The sequence below is a fragment of the Leptonychotes weddellii genome, chromosome 5 (assembly GCF_054177405.1).
Source record: "Leptonychotes weddellii isolate Sample4059 chromosome 5, ASM5417740v2, whole genome shotgun sequence".
Lineage (NCBI taxonomy): Eukaryota > Metazoa > Chordata > Mammalia > Carnivora > Phocidae > Leptonychotes > Leptonychotes weddellii.
This window is the reverse complement of record NC_138373.1, coordinates 35439870-35461678: the sequence shown is the minus strand read 5'-3', so window position 1 is coordinate 35461678 and position 21809 is coordinate 35439870. Positions and strand designations below refer to the sequence as shown.

Sequence of the window (21809 nt, the reverse complement as noted above, 5' to 3'; positions counted from 1 at the left end):
AGAAGCGTAAATACTGAAATCATCCTGGATAAAGCATGCTGTCATCTGCGTTCTTCTCTTCTCGCGTCCGTATAGGGCTGCACGAACCCGGCTGATCCAACAGCTCCCTACCATTGGACCGGGCTGAATTACCAGCCTGGACCACCGCGCTCCGAGAGGGCTGTTCCCGCGGGCTGGCCCGCAGCGATGCTGCCGATCAGATGGGTGGAAAGGGTATTTTCGATTTCCCATTTTGCAGAGTGGAAGTGCGTCTTCACACGTGTTCCCAGGTCCTTCATACTTCTTTGCCCATTCATCCTGTAAACAACTGCGGAGTCACCTCCTCCTGGAGTCCCACGCCCTGCCCCTGACGGGACCCCCACCCCGCCTGACCTGCTCGGACCCGGGGGACCGCGTGGGGTAGAGCCCTTGCAGCCATCCGCCCTGGCGTCCAAGAGCAGGCGCCCAGGGCGCAGCCGAGGTTCGAGAACATTGGGCCTGGGCGACCAGGCGCCGTAAGCTAGGGGCCCCCGGCCCAGGCAGCCGCCCACTCCCGCCCGCTCCGGGGATAGCTCTGAGCGTCGCCCCGGCGGCCCCGCCCCCGCCGAAGCGGAAGTCCCGCCTCCCCGGGCCTCTCCGAGCGCTGATTGGCCAGCCTCGGCCCGCCACGCCCAGTCCCCGCCCCACCGCGGGGAGGGCGGCTCCCGGGAGCGCAGTTCCAGGGAGCCTCGCCACCCTCGCGGGGGTGTCTGCGGGAGCAGCGGCTGCACCTTGCTAGGGGCTTTCGTTCTCCGGGACACAGCCGTGTCACCTCAGCCCGGGGACCGTCACCATCCTGCTCCCGCCCGCGGGAGGGGGCGTATGCAAACAACCTGAAGCCCCAAGCTCCTGATTGGTGAGCGTGTAGGGAAAGGGGCGGGAAGCACGGGGCGAGTGGGGTGGGCTGAGAGGGGCCGTGATCGACGTGCGGGCGGACCAGTGGCTCTGGGCCAGAATCTTCCCCCAAAGCTGAGTGGGGCGCGGTGGGGGCGGGCAGTCATGACGGATGTGCGTACGGACCAATGGCCACGGGAAAGAGGCGGTGGGTGACCAATGGCGACGGCGTGGAGGCGGGGCGACCGGAGGCTTAACGGTGGAGTGTGGGAAACGGTGGGGGGGGCGGGCGGTCGTGACGGACGTACGCTCCGGCCAATGGGCCTTGGCGGGCGGGGGCAGCCAATGGCGGCGCTCGGGCCGGGGGCGGGGCGGCGGGGCTGCGCGGCGCTGTGCGGGAAGCGGCGGGGCGGCGGCGGCGGTGCTGAGGTAAGGCGGGTGGCGGCGGCGGCGGCGACGGGTGGTGGCGCAGGTGCGGGCGGACGGCGCGGGCGGGCGGACGGCCGGCGCGGGCGGGACCTGGCCCTCGCCGCCAGCCCGGGCCTCGCCGGCCGCCCCCGCTCACCCGCGCCCCGGGCCCGCAGGTCGGTCCGAGGCCTCCTCCCCGCCCTGCTCCCGCGGCCGGCGCCGTGGGCATGCGGGCGCGGCTCGCGCGCGCGTGAGGATGGGGACGCAGGGCAGCCCAGTCAAGAGCTACGACTACCTGCTCAAGTTCCTGCTGGTGGGTGACAGCGACGTGGGCAAGGGCGAGATCCTGGAGAGCCTGCAGGACGGCGCGGCCGAGTCCCCGTACGCCTACAGCAACGGTAAGGCCGTGGCGCGGGCGGCCCTCCGTGCAGCGAGCAGGCCTGCGGCAGCTCGCGGTGTGTTTTCTTTCTCAGCCCTGTGTCCTCCGGCGAAGGCCCGAGCCCCGGGGTGGGGGGCGGGGAGCAGCTGGATCCAGAGCTCGCAGTATGCTTGGCCCTGGCCAGGTCAGATGGAGGCCTTCAGCGAGGCGAATGGCTTTGCAGTGGGCCCCTGGGTCCATCAGAGCAGAGCAGCGTGGTGGCTGTGGGCACGCGCCATCCCAGCCCCGGAGTGACAGCGCCCCAGAGGGTGCGTGAAAGTAGGTATGTTCCGGAGCCCGGATGGAGGTACCTGAGGGGGAGCGTCCAGCGGTGGGGGTCCCACCGCCACCGGGGTTCTGTGCAGTCCAGGTGGAGAAGCTGGGACAGGGGTGCCAGGTATGGCTAGGGTTTTCCCGTGACCCTGTGGCATGTGTGTGCAGATGGGGTTCCTCAAAGGCAGGCTGACCCTGTGAGACAGTTGTTACTCAGTGCTCAGGGAACCCGCACCTTGTGCTGGAAGGAGATACCCACCCCTCAATTTCTGGTTGCGTTGTTCAAGTACACAGGTAATACACATCCCCAGCACTCGTCCCAGCTTCCATCAATTTACATCTTTCACGTAGGAAAAAAAGCAGCTAACGTGCCCAGGGGATCATTGTGGTCAGAACCTCCTCTGTGGTGGGGGCCCTGTCCCAGGCCACATGGCGGTTTTTTTGAGGGGTACCAGGAAATCTGCTGATAGCATGTCAACATCCAGTCTTTGCAAGGGCCTTTTTCTGATTTTACTTCTTCAGGTCTTTGTTCGCCACACCCTTTGTTACTTTGTTTCTTGGACTCTTGTCAGTCCTGTCTGACTGCTCTGAGCATTTGTTGTTGGCTAGGTTGTTGCCTATAGGCAGCTGACAGTGTGTGGACATGACCCTTTCATTTTAGGACTTGTCAAGGTTGTTGGATCACCTGCACTGGCTAGATGCCCTTCCTGCTGGACCAGCTTCAGCTGTAGTTAGCTGTGCTGGATTTGCATGGTGCCACCTCCTAAAGCATGTGCTCTCAGCCCCACCTTAGAGGAGATGGCTCGAAGGGCAAGAAAGGGGGGGCCCTGGATTTGTTTTTAGGTGAGGGAGAGCCTCCATTGGGGCCTCAGCAGGCCCTTTCATTGGTTACTGCCACCTCAGTAGACGCTTGGCAGTGACTGTCAGAGGTGTCCTTCCTGACTTAGTGAGTGGTTGAGTTGCTTTTCCAGTGGTAGCATTGCTTCCTGGAGCCCCATTCCTGGGAGGCTGGTGATGCATGTTGAGAAGAGCGTGAGAAGGCTAGGGCTCGTCTGGGGCAGCGGTGTTTTTCTGGAACGTTCATACATGCTTCTGAGGATCAGCTCAGCCTCACCGTCAGGGACTCCAGTTGGGTGCGGCGAGCTCTCAGGGAACACAGAGCCGCTGGTTGGAGAGATGGGACCCACCTCCTGTGCTCTCTGTTGGGTCGTGGTGGCTGCCACAGTTCCTAGGACACATTGACTGAAGTAGGGTCAATATTAAGTAAAACATGGTGACCTGCCTGCGACAGTGCAGTTGTCGGAGACTCACGGTGAGCTGGTCTAGGGTGAGGGCCATCTGCCGGAAGTGGTGAGGAAAGGAGCACTCACAGGTCCCTGCCATCACCGCAGCATCAAGTGGAAAAGGCAAAGTGCTGGCCTGTGTCTAGGATCCTTGAGGTTACAAAGCGTGCAGCACGAGGGGCGGCTGTGTGTGGTCAGGGCTCAGCTCGCTGACCCTGGTGGCCAGTGCTGTGTCCCTGGGGAAGTGGGCAGAGGGGAGAGCAATTGCTTCTGCTCTGAAGCCTTCCTAAGGGAGACCCTTGAGGGTTTTGGAAGCTCTGGAGCGGCTGGTTCTCATGGTTCCCCATCATGTGAATTTGTTCTTTGTAAGAGTTAATAACTTCCAGGAATTTTTAAATTTCTGATTCTCTTAAAAGGATATACATGTATTTCTTTTCTCTCTTCATTGTTAAAAGTGCTTAGCACGTTTCCAGGCTTGTTTTCTGCCTAAACTTGCGTGGTTCCTCTCACCAGGAGCAGATGACCCATGGCAGGGAAATCCCCACTTGGTGAAGGACGTGTAATCAAACTCCTTTCCTTGGGCCAACCTGATTACTTACCTGCATCAAAGTCTTGTCTAGCTCGTTCTTCAGACAGGTACATGAGTGCACATCATTCTTCCCAGCTCTGCAAACACGTGAGTCATTGAAACGGCCTTTTCTAGTGCTGACACCTGAAGCAGTGACAGCCTTATGTGACCGTGTGCCCACACCCATGGGAGCCTGCAGCAGGCTCTTAGTTTGTGGTTCGTAGGTCCCTGTAGAGCTGGAAACCTTCCTTTCGGGAGGCTTGAGTTTCCTCTTTTCTGAACACACAGCAGTGGTTTTAGAGGAGGCCTCTGTTCTGTTGGGGAGACAGCAGAACACTTTGCATAGAGGTTCTGCCCGGGCCATCCTCAGGGAAGTTACACTCCAGAGCCTAAGTGTCAAGGAGGCTTGGTTGTGAAAGTTGGCAGGAATGAGGCGCAGGTGTTTTGTGAGCAGCTTATAGTCCTGAGTAAACCCGCAGGTCTGACTCTGCACTGGGGCACTGGGAGCCCAGGGACTGTCCTACCGCGGTGCACAGGCCTGGTCCCACTTTTCTGAGGCCAGTGAACATTCAGGGCAGTTACATGCTCTGCACCTTGGCTCCCACAAACCTTCACATTGAGGGTTGGGGGCCGGCAGGAAGATACACTGGAGTTGATATGCCTGTGTCCTGGGAGACTCAAGAGTGGATGTGAATCCATCTCCATGTCTGCTCATCTGGGGTCAGTGTCGGTGGGAGCTGCTGAGTGTACTTTGAGCCCAGGGCCTGGGGGGCGGGGAAGGTAGGAGGAGCGCAGTGTTGGTGACAGGTGTGGACAAAGCCAGGCGAGCATGAGGTGTGCTGTGAGTATCTGGGGCCTGCTGGCTGTTGGTGTGTATGGGACCAAACAAAGCCTGCTCTGCCCAGGGAGGAGCAGCCCACTTCAGCAACCCGATGGCTAGGCTGGAGCTCATCATGTCCCCCAGCTCCAAAAGACAGTTCTTTTTTTTTAAGATTTATTTATTTGACATAGACACAGCGAGAGAGGGAGCACAAGCAGGGGGAGTGGGAGAGGGAGAAGCAGGCTTCCCGCTGAGCAGGGAGCCCAATGCGGGGCTCGATCCCAGGACCCCGGGATCACGACCTGAGCCGAAGGCAGACGCTTAACGACTGAGCCACCCAGGCGACCCTTCACTGGACAGTTCTGAACATCTCTTCTCACCTGGCTGGAAGTTGGTTTCTATCCTTAGTGCAAACCCAAGGAGAGACTGCATCTCTAGATGCGCCACCATGCTGTTTTCCTGAGTCAGGATGGGTCTCTGGTGTCTCATCCGCTGTTTTATCCCTGGTGTTGGTGTGAGATGTATGCCCAGGAGGCATTAACTGCTGTGTGTCCTAAATGAACGAGCAGCCTGTGTGCAGTGTCTCTGTGTTGACAGAAACCTGGTGTTGGTTGCTGGGTCGTCCTTCGTCGTCCCTTTTCTTCCTCTGTGTGTGGTTGGTGCTTGTGTCTGGACTCTGCCCATTTTTCTGGGCAATTTACTGGGATTTGCCTTTCTGTCAGATGCCAGGTTCCAAAGAGGGATGTTGGCCTGGAGTATGATGTGTGCCCAGCATGGTCACAGTGCTGGGCTCCCCCAGTTCTCTTTCCATCATCTAGGCGTCTCTGCCATCCTGTGACGGAGGCACCATCATTGTCCCATTTGGCAGATGAGAAGCTGAGGCTCAGACAAGAGAGTGTAGCTGCCGTAGGCAGTGCAGGGCCTGGCGCCCATTGTCTCCCTAGGCACTGGCTGCCCGACCCCCTTCCCCTGGGCAGCTGGTCACCGAGTTCCTGGTTGACGCTTCTCTCCAGGCTTTGTTAGGCAGAGTATGGCTGCTGGGCACCTGGTGCTGACTGGCAGGGATGACCCTTTTCTCATCACAGACCCTCCCTGATACTGGGGCTGCCTCCTCCCTCTGCTCTGGGGCCTGGGACAGTCACTGAGGCCCATTTGTTCTCCCTTCACTGAGCTGCTCCAGCCCTGCCTGCCTCCCTCCTGGCCGAGACCAGTAGAGCAGAGCCCCGACAGCTCCCAGGGTCAGCTGCTAACCAGGGCAGCAAACCACCAGTTTCCAGAGAAGTTTCCAGCAGGCCACAGAGTGCCACACATACACCTATCTGTGCAGGGCTGGGATTCCTAGCTCCCCCTTTGCCAGAGGCACTCATCTGCTATGTGTGCCGCGTAAAGATCAGCTTAGCCCAGCCTGACGGGGTGGCAGGCCGGGAGGTGCAGACTTCTGTATCTGCTTCAGATGAAGTTAATTAGGCCGGTTGGTCATTTGAGCTGGCATGGCCTTGCCTAAGTTGTCCTAAAGTAGGTAGAATATTTAAAATTTTAAGTTTTCCCCCAGCCTTGAGCAGTTTCCGTAAGCTCAGGCAGGTCAGAGCATATCTGCCTCAGTAGCCGGCACATGGCGTTGCAGGGCTGACCTCTCTTGCAGGGCTGCGCTGTCACTGTGACATTGCTGTGTCATGTTCCCATCAGCAAGAGTGTGGCTTGGTTGATGAAGTCAACAGAAATGTGTTTCAGGAAGGAGACCCCAACAGGGAGCCAAGGAAGTAGGCGGGAAGTGTTTTTTCGGGTACTTGCCCTCCTGTTGTACCTGAATTGTACCTGGTCTGGGACCCGGTGAGGAGGAGGAGCGGAAGGCAGAGGGTGGAGTTGTAGCCAGGCCTGGGGAGTGGGCAGCACCTTGTGTGGGTGTTGTGGGGTCTGGGGCCACATGGGTCAGGGTGTTGCCATCTGCCATATGGAGGAAGTGGGGTAAGGTCTCCGTGTCCAGTGCCCTGGTTTGGAGCAAGGTGGCCCACGGGGCTGGGTTTGCTGCCCTGGGCATGCAGGGGAAGGAGGCTGAGAGTGGGAGACTGGGAAGACTGGGTGTATGGGGTCACCCTTCGGGTGGGAGGACATGGGCTCCTTAAATCCTTTGGGAATGAGAGTAAATACAAGCGAGCATTAGGTGTTAGGAGGTTGTTAGTTACGGTTGTGCTCTTATAGGCCCGGTAATGACCAGCGAAGTCTCATGTCCGCAGCGTGTGGTTCTATTCTGCCAAGACTGGAGTATTGAGTGCCTTGTCGACTGTGGGTGTGCATCCTTTGGAGGGTGGGAGAGGGACAGGAAGACAGAGGTGGCCAAGTAAACCTGGCACCAGTGGGTGTGGCAGGGACCCAAGAACACGACCGGACAAGCTTTGGCCCTTTGTCTGGAACACATAAGGGGGGGCGCGATTTGTGCAGGATGGGTGGGCGGTGCTCAGAAAGATAGGGCTTCAGGGTTGTGAGGAAGGAGGGAAGGACAAGAGGGGTCTAACCAAGAAGGAGTGCAGAGGGCCTGGTGTCAGGAGGCCAACATCTCTGAGCAAGAACAGAGAATGGCAGGAGGCCTGAATCCTGGGAGCAGGCAGGGACTTCACCGATTTTGAGAAGTGTCAAGAGTACAGACATGTCTGGGCACGTGAGTTCATGTGGACCCTGAACAGAGATCTTGGCCAGGTGATAAACACACGTCTTTGAGCCCAGGAAGCCACCAGAGTGGGTCAGAACAAAGTGCTCTGAATCGGGATCGGTAGCAGTACTGTGATGGAGACGGGCCTGCACTCCCATCTAGTAGTTTCTGGGGTCGCAAGCTGGGTCATTGCCGGTCTGCACCTTCCCAGGAGCCAAGGTAGGGCAAGTACCTGGTAATCAGGTCTGCGAGGATGGCTAGTGAGCTTAGAGATGTTATTCAGACTTGAAACGCTGTGCGCAGCCTTGAGTGACTCAGGAACATGGTGACCTCTCACAGGGTGGTCTTGTTCTTCCTGGGTCTCATGTTGGCAGGAAGATGTCAGGAGCTGGGTCTGGTTTCCTTATGGCTGCAGCTTGGACAGGGAGGAGGTGTGTCCCTGAGCACAGGTCCCTCGTCTCCCTGCAGAAGCTGCTGCACTGGTCTGACCCGGGTCTCCCGTGGGAGCCCGAGGTCCTGGGCACCTTCACACTCGCAGCTCTCTCAGTCCCCGGGGCTGGCAGTGATTTGATTTGGGTCCAGCAATGACCAGATCCCTGGGTAAGTGAGGACAGCTTGGTGGTCATATCATTTTTAGGAGGATTTTCCTCATTTGAAGTCCGTTGGCCAGGGCCACACACAGAGTCCTCAGAGAGGGGGTTCTAATGAAAAATAGACGGAAAGATGTTTAACTTTGGGGATGGAACGTTCACCTGTAAGTGCATGACAGGAAATCTGGCGACGCTTGGTGCTAGGAGTGCCAGGAGTGAGTCGTGCAGGAAGGGAGTCCACAGCATGTGCTCTCCAGAGCCTTAGAAATTAGGTAGGGGTCTTTCCTGGGGAATAATAGGGGACACAACTGAAGACAGTCAAGGCTTCTTTTTCTTTTTCTCTTTCTCTTTTCTTTTCTTTTTTTTTTTAAAGATTTATTTGACAGAGAGAGACAGCTAGAGAGGGAACGCAAGGAGGGGGAGTGTGAGAGGGAGAAGCAGGCTTCCGGTGGAGCAGGGAGCCCGATGTAGGGCTCGATCCCAGGACCCCGGGATCATGACCTGAGCCGAAGGCAGACGCTTAACAACTGAGCCACCCAGGCGCCCCTTTCCTTTTCTTTTTTAATAATAGAAATGAAAAGCCCAGGGGCACCTGGGTGGCTCAGTCGTTAAGCGCCTGCCTTCGGCTCAGGTCATGATCCCGGGGTCCTGGGATCGAGCCCCGCATCGGGCTCCCTGCTCAGCGGGGAGCCTGCTTCTCCCTCTCCCACTTCCCCTGCTTGTGTTCCCTCTCTTGCTGTGTCTCTCTCTGTCAAATAAATAAATAAAATCTTTAAAAAAAAAAAAAAAAAGAAATGAAAAGCCTGAAACGCCCAAGGGTCCAGAGGGGAAATATGGTATATTCATAGGGCGAGATATTATATAGCCTTTAAAAATGGTGTTTTGGGGGAATAGTGAGTATGCAGTGACATGAGGAAAGCTGGTACCTTGTTAAGCAGGCAGAGTCTGTCTAACGACATCATGTATGAGTGTGTGTGAAATGAAAGAATCGGGCAGTGAGGCACACGAAAACATTAATTGTGGGTATCTCTGAATTTGGGGGTTATGAGTAATTTTTGTGTTTTTTTTTTTATGTTAAGTGTTCTGTATTTTGTCAAATTTTGTACACAGAGTGTGCTTGCTTCTTATGAAAGCTTGTGCTTTGGTCTGGTCTGTTGTGGTTTATTAAGGAAACCGGTCCACAGACTGCCCTAGAGCCCTCCTCCTGAAAGCCGGCGTGCTAGTGTATGTGGAAAGGCATCTTGAAATGCATTAGGTAACTTCTGCTTCCTTTTCCGTCCTTCATCAGGCGGCCCCCCTCCTCCTTTCCCCAGCAACAGACTTACGTGTGCCTGTGGGTCAGACCCTGACCTGGAGAAGGACAGGAGCTCGAGTGTCCTTGTTCCCTCCATGTCTGTGTGCTCAGCATGCTAGGGGACAGGTGTTCGCACCCAGCTCCAATCTGGATTCAGAGCCCCCAAGGTCAAAAGACCTATTAATCTAAACTCTAGGCATGTCAATATCCTGTGGGTTTACTTTTTTGAAATAAGCTTTATTGAGATGGAATTTACATATGATGAAATGGACCCATTTTGAGTGTAGAGTTCAGTGAGTCTCGACAAGTGTGTACCCATTAACCACTGCCTTAATCGGGATATGGATTGTTTCCACTTCTCCCTAAAAGTTCTGTCATGGCTCTTGGAAGTCCAGCCCCCAGCCTCCAGCCCCCAGCCCCCACTGGTGTGCTTCCTGTCACTCTAAGGTTACTTTTGCCTCTCCAGAACTTCCTGTAAATTGAGTCATGCAAGATGGTCTTTCATGCTGTTGGTTTGTGTCGCTCGGCAGGATGTGTGTGAGACTCACTCACATGGGGCACACACCATAGCCATCTGTCCTGTTCCTGAGAAGCATTCCTTTGCAAACATAAACCCCAATTTGTTTATCCATTCACCTGTCAGTACGGTTCTGGTCACTGGTCATGTCCTGATTTGGGCTGTTGTGAAGAATGCTGGTATGAACATTCTTGTACAAATCTTTAAAGTTTTTAAAAAATTTTATTTTTGGGGGGGCCCCTGGCCGGCTCAGTCCGAGGAATGTGCAACTCTTGGATCTCAGTGTCATGGGTTCGAGCCCCATGTTGGGTGTGGAGATGACTTAAATAAATAAAACTTGAAAAAAAAATCTAGTTTTGGGGCGCCTGGGTGGCTGAGTTGTTAAGCGTCTGCCTTCGGCTTAGGTCATGATCCCAGAGTCCTGGGATCGAGTCCCGCATCGGGCTCCCTGCTCGGCGGGAAGCCTGCTTCTCCCTCTCCCACTCCCCCTGCTTGTGTTCCCTCTCTCGCTGTGTCTCTCTGTCAAATAAAATCTTAAAAAATACATATATTTAAAAAAAATTAGTTTTGTGGTAAATATGCATATTATGTTGACTGTTTGCAAGTGTATGATTTACTGGCATGAACACATTCCTAACTCACAAGTCTTTGTGTGCATGTGTCTCTAGCAGTGGGGTTGCTTGGCCACGTGTGTTTTTGTCTGCTTAACTCATGAGAAATTGCCCAGCTGTGTTTTAAAGTCCTCTATCATTCTGAATTCCCACCAGCAATATGTGTGAGTTCCAGTTGCTTTACATCTCGGCCAATGTTTGATGTTGTCAGTCTTTTTTCTTTTCTTTTTTTTAAGATTCGTTTATTTGAGAGCGAGAGAGTGAGTGAGTGAGCACAAGCAGGGGGAGGGGCAGAGAGAGAAGGAGAAGCAGGAACCCCGACATGGGACTTGATCCCAGGATCCTGGGATCGTGACCTTGTTTTCTTTTTCTTTCTTTCTTTTTTTTTTTTTTAAAGATTTTATTTATTTATTTGAGAGAGACAGAGATAGCGAGAAGAGAGCATAAGCGGGGAGGAGAGGGAGAAGCAGGCCTCCCGCAGAGCAGGGAGCCCAATACGGCGCTTGATCCCGGGACCCTGGGATCATGACCTGAGCCGAAGGCAGATGCTTAACTAAGACTGAGCCAGCCAGGCACGCCCCTGCCTTTTCTTTTTAATCAGCTCTCTTGAGGTATAATTTGTGTGCCCAGAGCCCGGATCCATTTAAAATTTGCAGTTCTGTGAGTGCTGACAGGTGTGCACACCTGAGAACCCATCACCACCCTCAGCCCCCATGCTCCTTGCAGACCAGCCTGTCTGCTCCCAGACCTGGCAGCTGCTGATGTTTCTGTTCCAGGCTGGTTTGTATTTCTCGAGTGTTCCTAGACGTGGAGTCACATGCGCCCTGTTTTCTGTGAGGCACGGTCGCGCGTTTGTGTGTGAGGCCCCCTCGGTGCTGTGTGGCTGTCATCTGTGCCGACTGCAGTGTCTTTATCTGTTCTTCTGCACCAGGGCTTTTGGAAAGTTTCCGTGTTTGGGTTTTTTCTGAATGGTGTTCCTACGAAAATTCTCATACTTGTTTTTGGTGCCTGTATGTGTGTGTTTCTGTTGGGGATACACTGTGGAGTGGGGTTGCCGAGTTGTAGGGTGTGTTCAACCTTAGTAGGCACCACCAGACGGTTTTTGGACTGTCCCAGGGGGCGGGGGGTGAGAGTTCCGTTCACTTTCCTTTTATCCTGTTTCTTTCTTTTTTTTTTTTTATAATAGTCCCTGTCTCTTTTTTTTTTTTTAAAGATTTTATTTATTTATTTGAGAGAGAGAGAATGAGAGAGAGCATATGAGAGGGGTTAGGGTCAGAGGGAGAAGCAGACTCTCCGCCAAGCAGAGAGCCCGATGCGGGACTCGATCCAGGGACTCCAGGATCATGACCTGAGCCGAAGGCAGTCGCTTAACCAACTGAGCCACCCAGGCACCCCCTTTTATCCTGTTTCTTTAGGACAGCCTTCCGTCCTAGGGGTCACCTTCTGTTGCTTAACCACCCCCAGTGGGCGGGCTTTACTTTGTACCCAGTCTGTTAATAGTGCTGCAGTAGATAACCTCCCGTTCCTTTCCCACAGCGTACTCCTTCCCTGTTCCTGCTGTAACACATTATCTTATGGTTCCGTGCTCTGGTGATTGGGCCGTCCTTTCTGCAGGCTCTCGGGGAGGTCTGCTCCTTGTTCATGGCCTTGGCAGGCCCCGCGGGTCTCTGCTGGCTGTGAACCAGGCAGCCCCAGCTTCTAGAGATCACCCACATGCCTCGCCCGCCTTCCCTTTTCTCTGTCTTGAAAGCCAGGTCAAGCCCTTCCAGGCTTTGAGTCTCTCCTCCTTGCATCTCATCTCTGACTCAGCTAGGAAAGAGTTCCCATCTTTAAGGATTCCTGATGACCTCAGGCCCACCCAGATAACACAGGACCCTTTCCCTCTTAAGGCCCGTCACCCCAGTCACACCTGCAAGGTCCCTTCGCCTTGCGGGATGCGTGTTCACAGGTTCCGGGCATTAGGGGGAGGACATCTCCAGGGACAGGTTGGGGGTGTTATTCTGCCCACCACACCGTCATGAAAAGTTCTTTGTATTTTGATTTGGGTAGATTTTTGGTGACTGGTCAGGGGAGTGTGTGTTTGCATTTCTGGTAGATACTGCTGGTCTTGGTTCTTGCTTTGGACTGAATGCTTGTGTCTGCCAGAATTCACATCTTCACACCTGACTCCCCCAGGTGATGGTGGCTCAGTTGGTTAAGCAACTGCCTTCGGCTCAGGTCATGATCCTGGAGTCCCGGGATCGAGTCCCGCATCGGGCTCCCTGCTCGGCGAGGAGCCTGCTTCTCCCTCTGACCCTCCCCCCTCTCATGTACTCTCTCTCATTCTCGCTCTCTCAAATAAATAAATAAATCTTTAAAAAAAAAAAAAGAAATTTATTAAAAAAAAAAAAGATTTCTTTATTTGAGAGAGAGTGCGTGAGTGCACGTGTGTGCCAGGAGGGAGGGGCAGTGGGAGAGAGAATCTCAAGCAGACTCCCCGCTGAGCACGGAGTTGGATCCCGTGACCCTGAGATCGTGACCTGAGCCATAATCGAGAGTCCGAAGCTCAACTGACTGAGCCCCCCAGACACCCCAGAGAATCCTTTTCAAGTTTGTGGGGCTGTTGGCGGTACCCGCCACCTCACTTCCAAGGCGCACGGGGCTCTACCTAGGGCGGCTTGCTTCATAGAATCAGCAAGGTAGAGAATCTGCCAGTGGGACATCCCATGTAACATGATCACAGAGGGACATATGTCGCCTTGGCCTCACTCCAAGGGTCAGAAGCAAGTCTTTGTTCCCACCATCCTCTGGGGGAGGGGTGTACCGTGTACCCAGGGGCGTGAGGGCCAGGAGGCAGGACCCCGTGCCCACACAGGAGTGCCTGCCACATTGCCCAGTGCCGCCTCTGTGTCTACCGGGGATGTGTGGAATCCCCGTTTATGTCCCCAAGCACGCTGTGTGGTGTGAGGCGCAGTTCCTGGGCATAGGCCTGTGCTGCGGCCTTCCCCTTGGACGAGAAGCATGAAGGCCACTCAGGTGCTTCAGGCTGCACGTGTGTGTACAGGGGGGCTGCCTGGGCCTGGGCCCGCTAGGACGACTGCTGTGTGCGTCCCAGGGCATTCTGTGCATCCACCTGTGTCATGGGGAGCTTTTTCTGCTTCCTAGAAGATCCCAACATTCCTCTTCTGCTTCTTGTCTGTCTTTGGGGACTTGGGAGAGCTTGTTTTCCCTCCTTAGGAAGTAACCGTTAAGCAATAGCTGCCTGTCTTGGGTTTAGACGTCCTGTTGGAAGCACACGGGGTGTGCCTCGATCGGAGAACGACTCGAGCCTTCCTTCCTGGGAGGCATGATCTGGGGGCTCCGCCCGCTGTGTCGCTGTTGGAGCCTGCTGTGACCTCAGTGGGTGGCCTGCCTCGCTGTGAGGGCTTGGAGCTGGTGGTCCGCACTACCCAGGGGCACTCCCAGCCATTCCTGGATGCCGCTCCCCTATCAGGAGCCGCTGCAGTGGGGAGAGCCTGTGGGGAATGGCTTCCTCTCCCTCTTCCACTTCCAAAGGAAGACACCAGTTAGCACTTCTGTTTCTTTCTTTTTTTTTTTTTTAAAGATTTTATTTATTTATTTGATAGCGAGAGAGAGAGAGAGAGAGAGCGAGCGCGCGCACAAGCAGGGGGAGGGACAGAGGGAGAAAGAGACTCCCTGCTGAGCGGGGAGCCAGACACGGGGCTCAATCGCAGGACCCAGAGATCATGACCTCAGCTGAAATCCAGAGTAGCTGCCCAGCTGGCTCAGTCGGTAGAGCATGTACCCCTTTTGATCTCCGGGTCATGAGTTCAAGCCCCATGTTGGGCATAAAACTTACTTTAAAAAAAAAAGTCCTTCTGTGGCTTTTAATCGTGTTGTAAAGTAGCTGGATAATTACACGTTGAGTGTTGCCATTTCTTCCATAAAGACTGGGACCTCAGACAGGAAGGAGGTGGTGACAGATGACCTGTCCGGGCAGGCGATGTCCTTCCTTGCCCTCTCCCTTCAGGTGGGTCTGACAGGTGTGTGGGAAATGCCCACACCCAGAGGTCCGCCCGGTTGTGTGTAGTGGTTTTCATTCTGAACAGTGGAAAATTGAACCGACAGTCTTGATTGATACAGCAAATCAAGCTGACCAGGCAGATGGCTGAAGCTGTCTGGTTCCTCTTCGTGTGTTCTCTGCCTGAGCACCATGTCATTCCTAGTGACAGTGGGTTTTCTTGGAGGTCAGTGGTCCTGAGTCCATGCTGACAGGCATGTGAGCTCTGGTGAAGCTCTGAAGGAGGGAGCGGAAGAGAGTGTGACTCGTAGCCTGTCCGTCTGCCGACTCCTGACGGGACAGCACACATCAGCTCCAGCCAGCAGGGTGGTTCTTGTCCAGGTCACCCTTGACAGGCTGGCCGTCTGGCTGCAGACGCCCCACAGGTGACAGGCGCACCCCTGCCAAGGGTGAGAAGCCAGGGGAGATGGACGCCCACAGCTGTGCTCACACGTCCTGGTGAAGTGGGTCTCTGCAAGGAGCTCCCCCGGCACCACCAGGAAGGGGGTGACTATCAAAAACAAGAACACCAGTCAGCAGCCCGTAATTACAGTGTTCCTGCTCCTCCAGCATCCGCCGGTGTTTCCCCAGGGCCGGGAGCTGCCCCCGTCGCCCTGCCTGGGCTGTGGTGCAGGGACGTGGCATCATGTCGCTGTCGGCGGGTGCTGTCCTCAGCCATGTCAGGCCCTCTGGGGCCAGTACTTTGTAGCGTCCCCTGTACTGTCCTGCGAAGCAGTGAGTTTGATCTGCAGGTCATCCAGGCCATCCACGTGCAGAACTAGAACGTGTACACGCAGAGTATCTGTAACATGAGGGGGAAGAGGGGCAGTGCATCCTAAATCGCTTGTGCTCCGATCCAGGTGTACTAGACGCTGACAAGATGACAGTAGAAATGTACCTGGTGCAGGTGTTACTAAGGGGGAGGTGGGTTTTTTTCAAAATGGTAAAGAACTTTTGGTAAAATTCTGAACCAGCAAGACCCCCGTGATTCACAAGGTGGTGGCATCCCTGCCAAATGTGGTGTGCGGATAGGGCTTGCGCACTGTGCAAGATGGGTCTTCACGCAGAGTGAGGTCCGCAGGTGCTTCCTATACAAATACCTGCCAGACGCTGGAGCTGTTTGTGGGACTCAGGACTGTTCCCTCTGGTGCACAGCAATCATGTGCACGGCAGTTCACCTGCGGTCCCTGGCCTGTGTCTCCTCAGTCTGTGACAACAACACGTGTCCCCTCACAGGGACCCTCTGTAGCTCTCCGTCCGGGTGCAGGTGTGGGACAGCCACGACGCAAGCCCCTGTTGTTCCCGAAACCGCGCTTGGTGTATAGTAGGAACGTAAACAGTAATTTGTGTCGAGTGAATTGCCACTCTGTTGAGAAACCCCGTAACACAGTAGAAAGGACATTCTTGGGAACTTGTGGCCCCGTCAGGTGAGAGAGGCTGAGTGTGTGGGACGCAGGTACCGCGGGACGAAGCGCAGAGGCCTGAAGCCTGGCTGTGAGGCGCAGGCAGGACCCCATGCCCCCGGGCCCTCTGGTACTGAAGCCAGGGTGGGGGCCGAGCGGGGACACGGGAGGTCTGCTCCCTGGGAGAAGTGGGTACGGCGGAGGGCCCCGGCCGCCTCTGCTGCTGGTGCTCAGGTAGCATCCCGTGCTGCCCAGAGGCAGCAGCTAGTTCTTTGCAGGAATAGCCCCCAGTCCAAGACGAGGGACCTCCGTACACCCCGAGGTGCCTGACAGCTCCATCGTGAGCCCCACTTGAGCAGAGTCACCTGGACTTCCTGCAGCTTCTTGGGGTCTCCGAGGGCTGGTGGACAGCCAGCCACCACACAGTGTGAGGAAAGACATCTGAGAACCTTAACAATCCGGTAATTAGTGTTGCCTGAGATACAAAGAGATACTGCGTCCAAGAACTAGGAACAGAATGTTATTTGAAAAGAGCGTTCAGAGGGCCAGAAAGAGCATTGAGAAATGAGGTTAGAAAGAGCAGCAGAATTTTTTGAAGGGTCAGAGGAGAATGGTAAAGTTGAGGACAGCTCCCGGAGCATGGAACAGAAGCACAGAGATGAGAGGACTGGCTGTTAGCTAGGAGTGGGACACATCAGCTGGGATGTGGGATTGCTGGAGTCACCAAATGGGCCCTGGGCTGCACTGACACGGGAAAGACCCCCCAGAACACTGGGCAAATAACTGCTTCAAGAGCTCTCGCGTGGGAAGGGTTGGGAACCGGAGCAGCACCTGTCTCCCTGGGCACTGGTCAGCTGCCGCTGGCCCCCACTGGCCTCCCAGTGCCCTGTGTCTGTCCAGAGAGTGTTCCCAGTTCTGGGGCCCGAGACTTGGCCACCCAGTATGACCCTCACCCTGCATGTGAGCTGCTCCCGTCACCTCAGGAGGCCTGGTCACCCCCACATGCACCCAGGCAGTTATCCGAGCCCCCACCAGCTGATTCTGATGGTCGTGCCCGGGCTGTCCAAGATTCCGTGTTTTGAGCAGTTTTTCAAAGAGGGGCTCAGTGTTCATGGACTGCTGGGGTGGGGCAGGGGGAGTGTGACTGCAGTCCTCCAGCATCGGATCTGGAGACCCAGGACTTGTCGGAGCTGCCTGAGCAGTGACTAAGTTTAGTTGACACTATCCCTGGTGATGGCACGGAGAGTCTGCTTTCTCACAGGCAGGCCTCACTCTGTGGACTTGTGGGTCTGTATCTTCTGAGACTTTATGAAGTACACCGTACGTTTTTGTCCAGATTTGGGAGGCGGGGATGAGGGGCAGGGTAGGCATGAAGGATATATTTGAAATTTTGGTGCCCATGTGAATCTGTCAGCCTGGGGCTCTCCGCCCTGTCAGGAGCTCTCGGCCAGCGGCCAGGCCGTCTGCAGCTGGGCCCCGCTGCCCACTTCCCTCAGTCCCCTCACACAGGCTGCTCAGCCTTCTGTGGGGGCCATGAGGGCTCCTGGCAAGGCGGGGTGGGGGGCGGGCGTGGCTTCCTGCCGCCTCCGAGCTCTCCTCTGCAGCCTTCCCTGAAAGCCCTGTGGTCCGGGGAGCCCTCAGACCCAGCTGGGCGGGCTGTGCAGCAGGACAGGTTGGAAATGGAGCAGACCCTTCCTTGGGATAGCTCCCAGCTCTGCATGCTCATCGGCCTGCTGTGTGCTTGGCAGGGCGTTTAGCGCCGCTGCTGGAGAGCGGAGCCTGCACCCCAAAGTCACGGCGCCATCGGGATGGTGATGAGTGCGGTGGAACGTGGGCAGACAGAGCCGCAAGGCGCCCAGCTGCATTCTGCATTCGCCACACCGCACCTCGTCTCCTGGGCCTTTGCTGGTCACACCCTCCTCCCTGCCACTCCCAGCTGGGCCTTGGGAGTCACCTTGGGGTGACTGGGCAGCACCCTTTTGCGGGGAGCCTCGGAGAGGTGCCGGGGAGTGTCCCGTCCCCTAGCCCCCAGCCTGCTGGGCTGACCCACCACCTGGAGGTGATGTTGCCCAGAGCACGGGCGTCCACATCCACAGCCTTTCTGGTCACCGCCGTTTCTGTCTCGCAGGAGGTGTAGATCCAGGACCAAAAAGAGGCAAGTCCTGGGCCAGATCTGTGCTTCCTGTTTGACAGAATTACAGGAGCTCCCACCCAGGACCGAGGATGCTTGAGCGGACACCAGTCGGGGAACATGGAACAGAAGCATAGAGATGAGAGAACTGGCTGGGGGGAGGACGGGTGGGGAGAGGCCTGAGTTTGCTTCTTCTTGCGGAGTGTTTCTTTCGCTTGAGAATACGTGCAAGAGAGTCTTCTCTCCCTTTTCTTTTAATTGTGGTAAAATACACGTTAACAGGAAGTTTGCCCCCTTTGCCGTCTTTAGGCGCACAGCTCATTCCTGCTCTTGTGGGACCACGACCACTGTCCGTCCACAGAGCTTTTCCATCTTCCCAAACTGAAGCTCTGTCCCCATGAATCGCTGACTCCCCACCCGCCCCTGCCCCTGGTGACCTCCATCTACCTTCTGTCTCTAGGGATCTGACGGCTCGAGGGGGCTTGAGAAGCGGAATCCCGCCATATTTGTCTTCCTGCCACAGGCTTATCTCCCCGAGCGCGATGCCCTCCGGGCCCACCCCTGTGGGAGCACGCGTTGGCCTGTCCTCCCCGTTAGGGCTGAGCACTGGTCCACTGCATGGACAGACCACACTTTTCCCTTTGTCTGCCGATGGACACATGAGCTGCTTCCACCTTTTGGCGGCTGTGGACAGTGCGGCTGTGAGCGTGGATGTGGAAATACATCCGTAGTTGATTCCTTGCTTTCACTTCTTTTAGTTGTAAGCCGGAAGTGGAATTTCTGCATCAGATAGTAATTCTGTGTTTGAGTTTTTGAGGAGCCACCAGGCTGTTTTCCACGTGGCGGCTGCACCCTTCCCCACCCGCACCGCAGTGCCCGAGGGCTCCAGCTGCTTCACACCCTCACCAGCACCTGTGATTTTCTTTGTTTTTTCCTCTAATAACCATCTAAATGGTGTGAGTTGACATCTCATTGTGGTTTGATTTGCATTTCCCTGATGCTGAGTGGGGTTGAGCACCTTTCTATGTGCGTATTGCTCATTTGTGTATCCTCTTTGGAGAAATGTCTATTCAAGTCTTTTGCCCATTTTTAATTGGGTTGTTTTTGGTATCGAGTTGTAGCATACCTTTCTATATTGTGGATACCAGTCTCATCAGATATGTGATTTGCAAATATTTTCTCTTGTTTTGTCGGAGAGGAAAACAGGATGTTTTCATTCTTTTAATGTCCTTTGAGGCATGGGAGCCAGGTTTTCATGCACAGCTGGGAGTTGGCCGGGCAGAAGGACAGTGAGGGTAGAGGCCCCAGTGCCAGGGTTGGGGGTGTGCCATGTGCACATGATGTGTGTGTGAACAACACCTGCATTAAAAATGCCCATTTTTGGGACACCTGGGTAGCTCAGTCAGTGAAGTGTCTGCCTTCAGCTCACATGTTCCCAGGGTCCTGGGATCGAGCCTCACATCGGGCTCCTTGCTCCGTGGGAAGCCTGCTTCTCCCCCTGCTTGTCCTAGTTTTCTCTCTCTCTCTCTCAAATAAATAAATAAAATCTTTTTAAAAAAAGACCATTGGGACGCTTGGGTGGCTCATTCAGTTACACGTCTCCCTTCAGGTCAGGTCACCACCCCAGGGTCCTGGGATCAAGTCCCGCATTGGGCTCCTAGCTCAGCGGGGAGTCTGCTTCTCCCTCTGCCTCTCCCCCTGCTTGTGCTTTTGCTCTTGCGCCCTCTCTCTCTAATAAATTAATTAAATTAAAATAAATAAATTAAAAAAAAAACAGGGCGCCTGGGTGGTTTAGTTGGTAGAGCATGTGACTCTTGATCTGGGACTGTGCGTTCAAGCCCCACATTGGGTCTAGAGTATGCTTTAAAAAAATGGGGCGCCTAGCTGGTTCAGTCGGTTAAGCATCCGACTCTTGGTTTCGGCTCAGGTGGTGATCTCAGGGTTGTGAGATTGAGCCCTGTGTCAGGCTCTGCGCTCAGTGCAGAGTCTGAGATTCTTTCTCCCTCTCTCTGTCCCTTCCCCTGCTGACACTCTCTTGCTCTCTCAATTAAATAAATAAAATCTTAAAATAAAAATAAAAAATAAACCTTAAAAAAAAGTCCATTTTCAAGCCCTCTTGGAGCAAGTGTTATAAAGTCAAGAAACTGATGAGATTTTTAAGGTTTAGGAATGGAAGAGGGAAGACATAGCTTGTGGGAAGTTTCTGGATGGCCCACAGACCACTTGAAGATGTTCCATGTAAGCTAAGTGTCCCTGCTCCTACTCTTTAACTCATAAAAGAGTAAAAACAAAAACTGAAGCTAGGGCAGGCGTGGGTTTTGCAGAGAGCTCTCCAGAGAGATGGCATTTTAGAGATTACTTGCCCCTTCATCATGCTCCCAGCACGCTCCATTTGTCAGTACCCAGGGGCTACAGTGAACCAAGAACGCAGACACCCTTAGCCTCTGGGAGGTCGATGTCAGGACCCAGACGAAGCAGGTCAGCACGGAGACGAGCCTCCTCCCTCCGCCCGGCGGCTGTCAGCACCCAGCACGCACTCTCGGTGCGACACTGGGGTGGCCTGCTTGGGTTGCTGGGCTGGAGCCACGGGAAGGCACCAGGTGGGGGTAGCACGGCCCTTGGCCCTGGCACGGTGGGTCCTGGTGGGCCTTTCCCCACGTGTTTCCTGCAGCTACCCTTTGCTTCCTTCCAGGAATCGACTATAAGACGACCACCATCCTGCTGGATGGACGGCGGGTCAAGCTGGAACTCTGGTGAGTCAGGCCCTGCGGGGCGAGGTGTCCGGGGCAGGGACTGCAGCACCTCAGTGTCACTGTGCGATGCCTCAAGTGAGTCAGGAGTCCTCAGAGATGGGATGGCATCCTGTTGACCCTCCCTGGAATAGCCGTTTGCACAGACCCTGTGTCCCTGTGGAACGGACTCTGATGCAGAAACCAGAAGTCTGGGCTGTTTGGTCTGATAGAGCCCAGCTCCCTTTGGCCCAGAAACACTCATTTCCACTGTGACCATGGCCCCTCTGCCCTTGCTCTTCCCTGGGCTCCACATGAAGGAGCGTCTTCCAGAACCTCAGCAGGAGGCGTGAATTCCCACAGTGGTGGGGTTCTCCAGCCCAGCAGGGCAAGGTTCCAAGGCACACAGGCCCATGGAGGTCCGCCAGGGTGAGCTGTGGAGTGGGAGGGGGCAGGGGCCAGCACCTCACAGGGATGACACTGTGCATGCTGGGGTCCCATGGGCTGCGTCCCCCAACCCCCCTGTGTTTCAGGGACACCTCGGGCCAAGGCAGGTTTTGCACCATCTTCAGGTCCTACTCCAGGGGCGCACAGGTAAGCCCAGCGACCGTGCCGGTGCCGTTCTCCAGGATGACCTCCTCCCGCTGCTGTGCTGTCAGACCCCACGTGCATGATTCTTTCGAAGCTAAGTTTGACATCTGAACACCAGGCTTCCACTGGGGGTCTAACCTTGGGTACCCTCTGTGCCCATCGGCTCCCATGGCTCCTGCTGGTGGAGGTGCCACAGTTGGTGTGCTGAGACCCTTGGAGATGCTGCTCAGTCATCCAGTTCCCCGGGAAGAAGAGGTGACCTCTCTGGACTTGGATGTGCTGATGGAGGGGGCTGCCTGGGGAGGCAAGCCCATCTCAGGGCTGGGGGCTCCGGAGTGGGCTGGCCGGGATCACTGACGAGGATAGTGGAGCCTGAGCCTTGGAGCCGCCATGGAAGGGGCTGCTGTGGGTCCTCAGCGGGGCAGGGCGGTGTGCAGGGATGTGGGCACCTGCTCGTTTCTGTCTGCATCCTCTGGGTTCCCCCCAACATACTTGTGTGCCAACTGGATCTGTATGTGGTTCGAGGCTAGAAGGAGAAGGGAAAGTAGCTGTGTGCCCAGATCTGCTCTAGACTCTCACTGCGGAGTCAGAGTGAGTGGTCTGGACGCAGGACCAGTCTTGTCTGTGCTGCAGGG

General features: G+C 55.4%; 1 protein-coding gene across 3 annotated transcripts in view; it reads left to right on the top strand.

Annotated features, from left to right (window-relative positions):
• Positions 1-693: 693 nt before the first annotated feature.
• RAB40C (RAB40C, member RAS oncogene family) overlaps positions 694-21809 on the top strand; it is a 28571-nt gene continuing 7455 nt past the window's right edge. For 2 of the 3 annotated variants that reach the window (XM_081820428.1, XM_081820426.1), the window contains exons 1-4: positions 1218-1281; positions 1437-1658; positions 20547-20607; positions 21117-21177. In XM_081820428.1, the coding sequence (XP_081676554.1) occupies positions 1517-1658; positions 20547-20607; positions 21117-21177 (264 nt within the window). In that variant the 5' untranslated portion in view covers positions 1218-1281; positions 1437-1516. Of the gene's footprint in view, positions 875-1217; positions 1282-1436; positions 1659-20546; positions 20608-21116; positions 21178-21809 lie in introns of those variants that run through there. The other variant, XM_081820427.1, reaches the window with a different exon arrangement.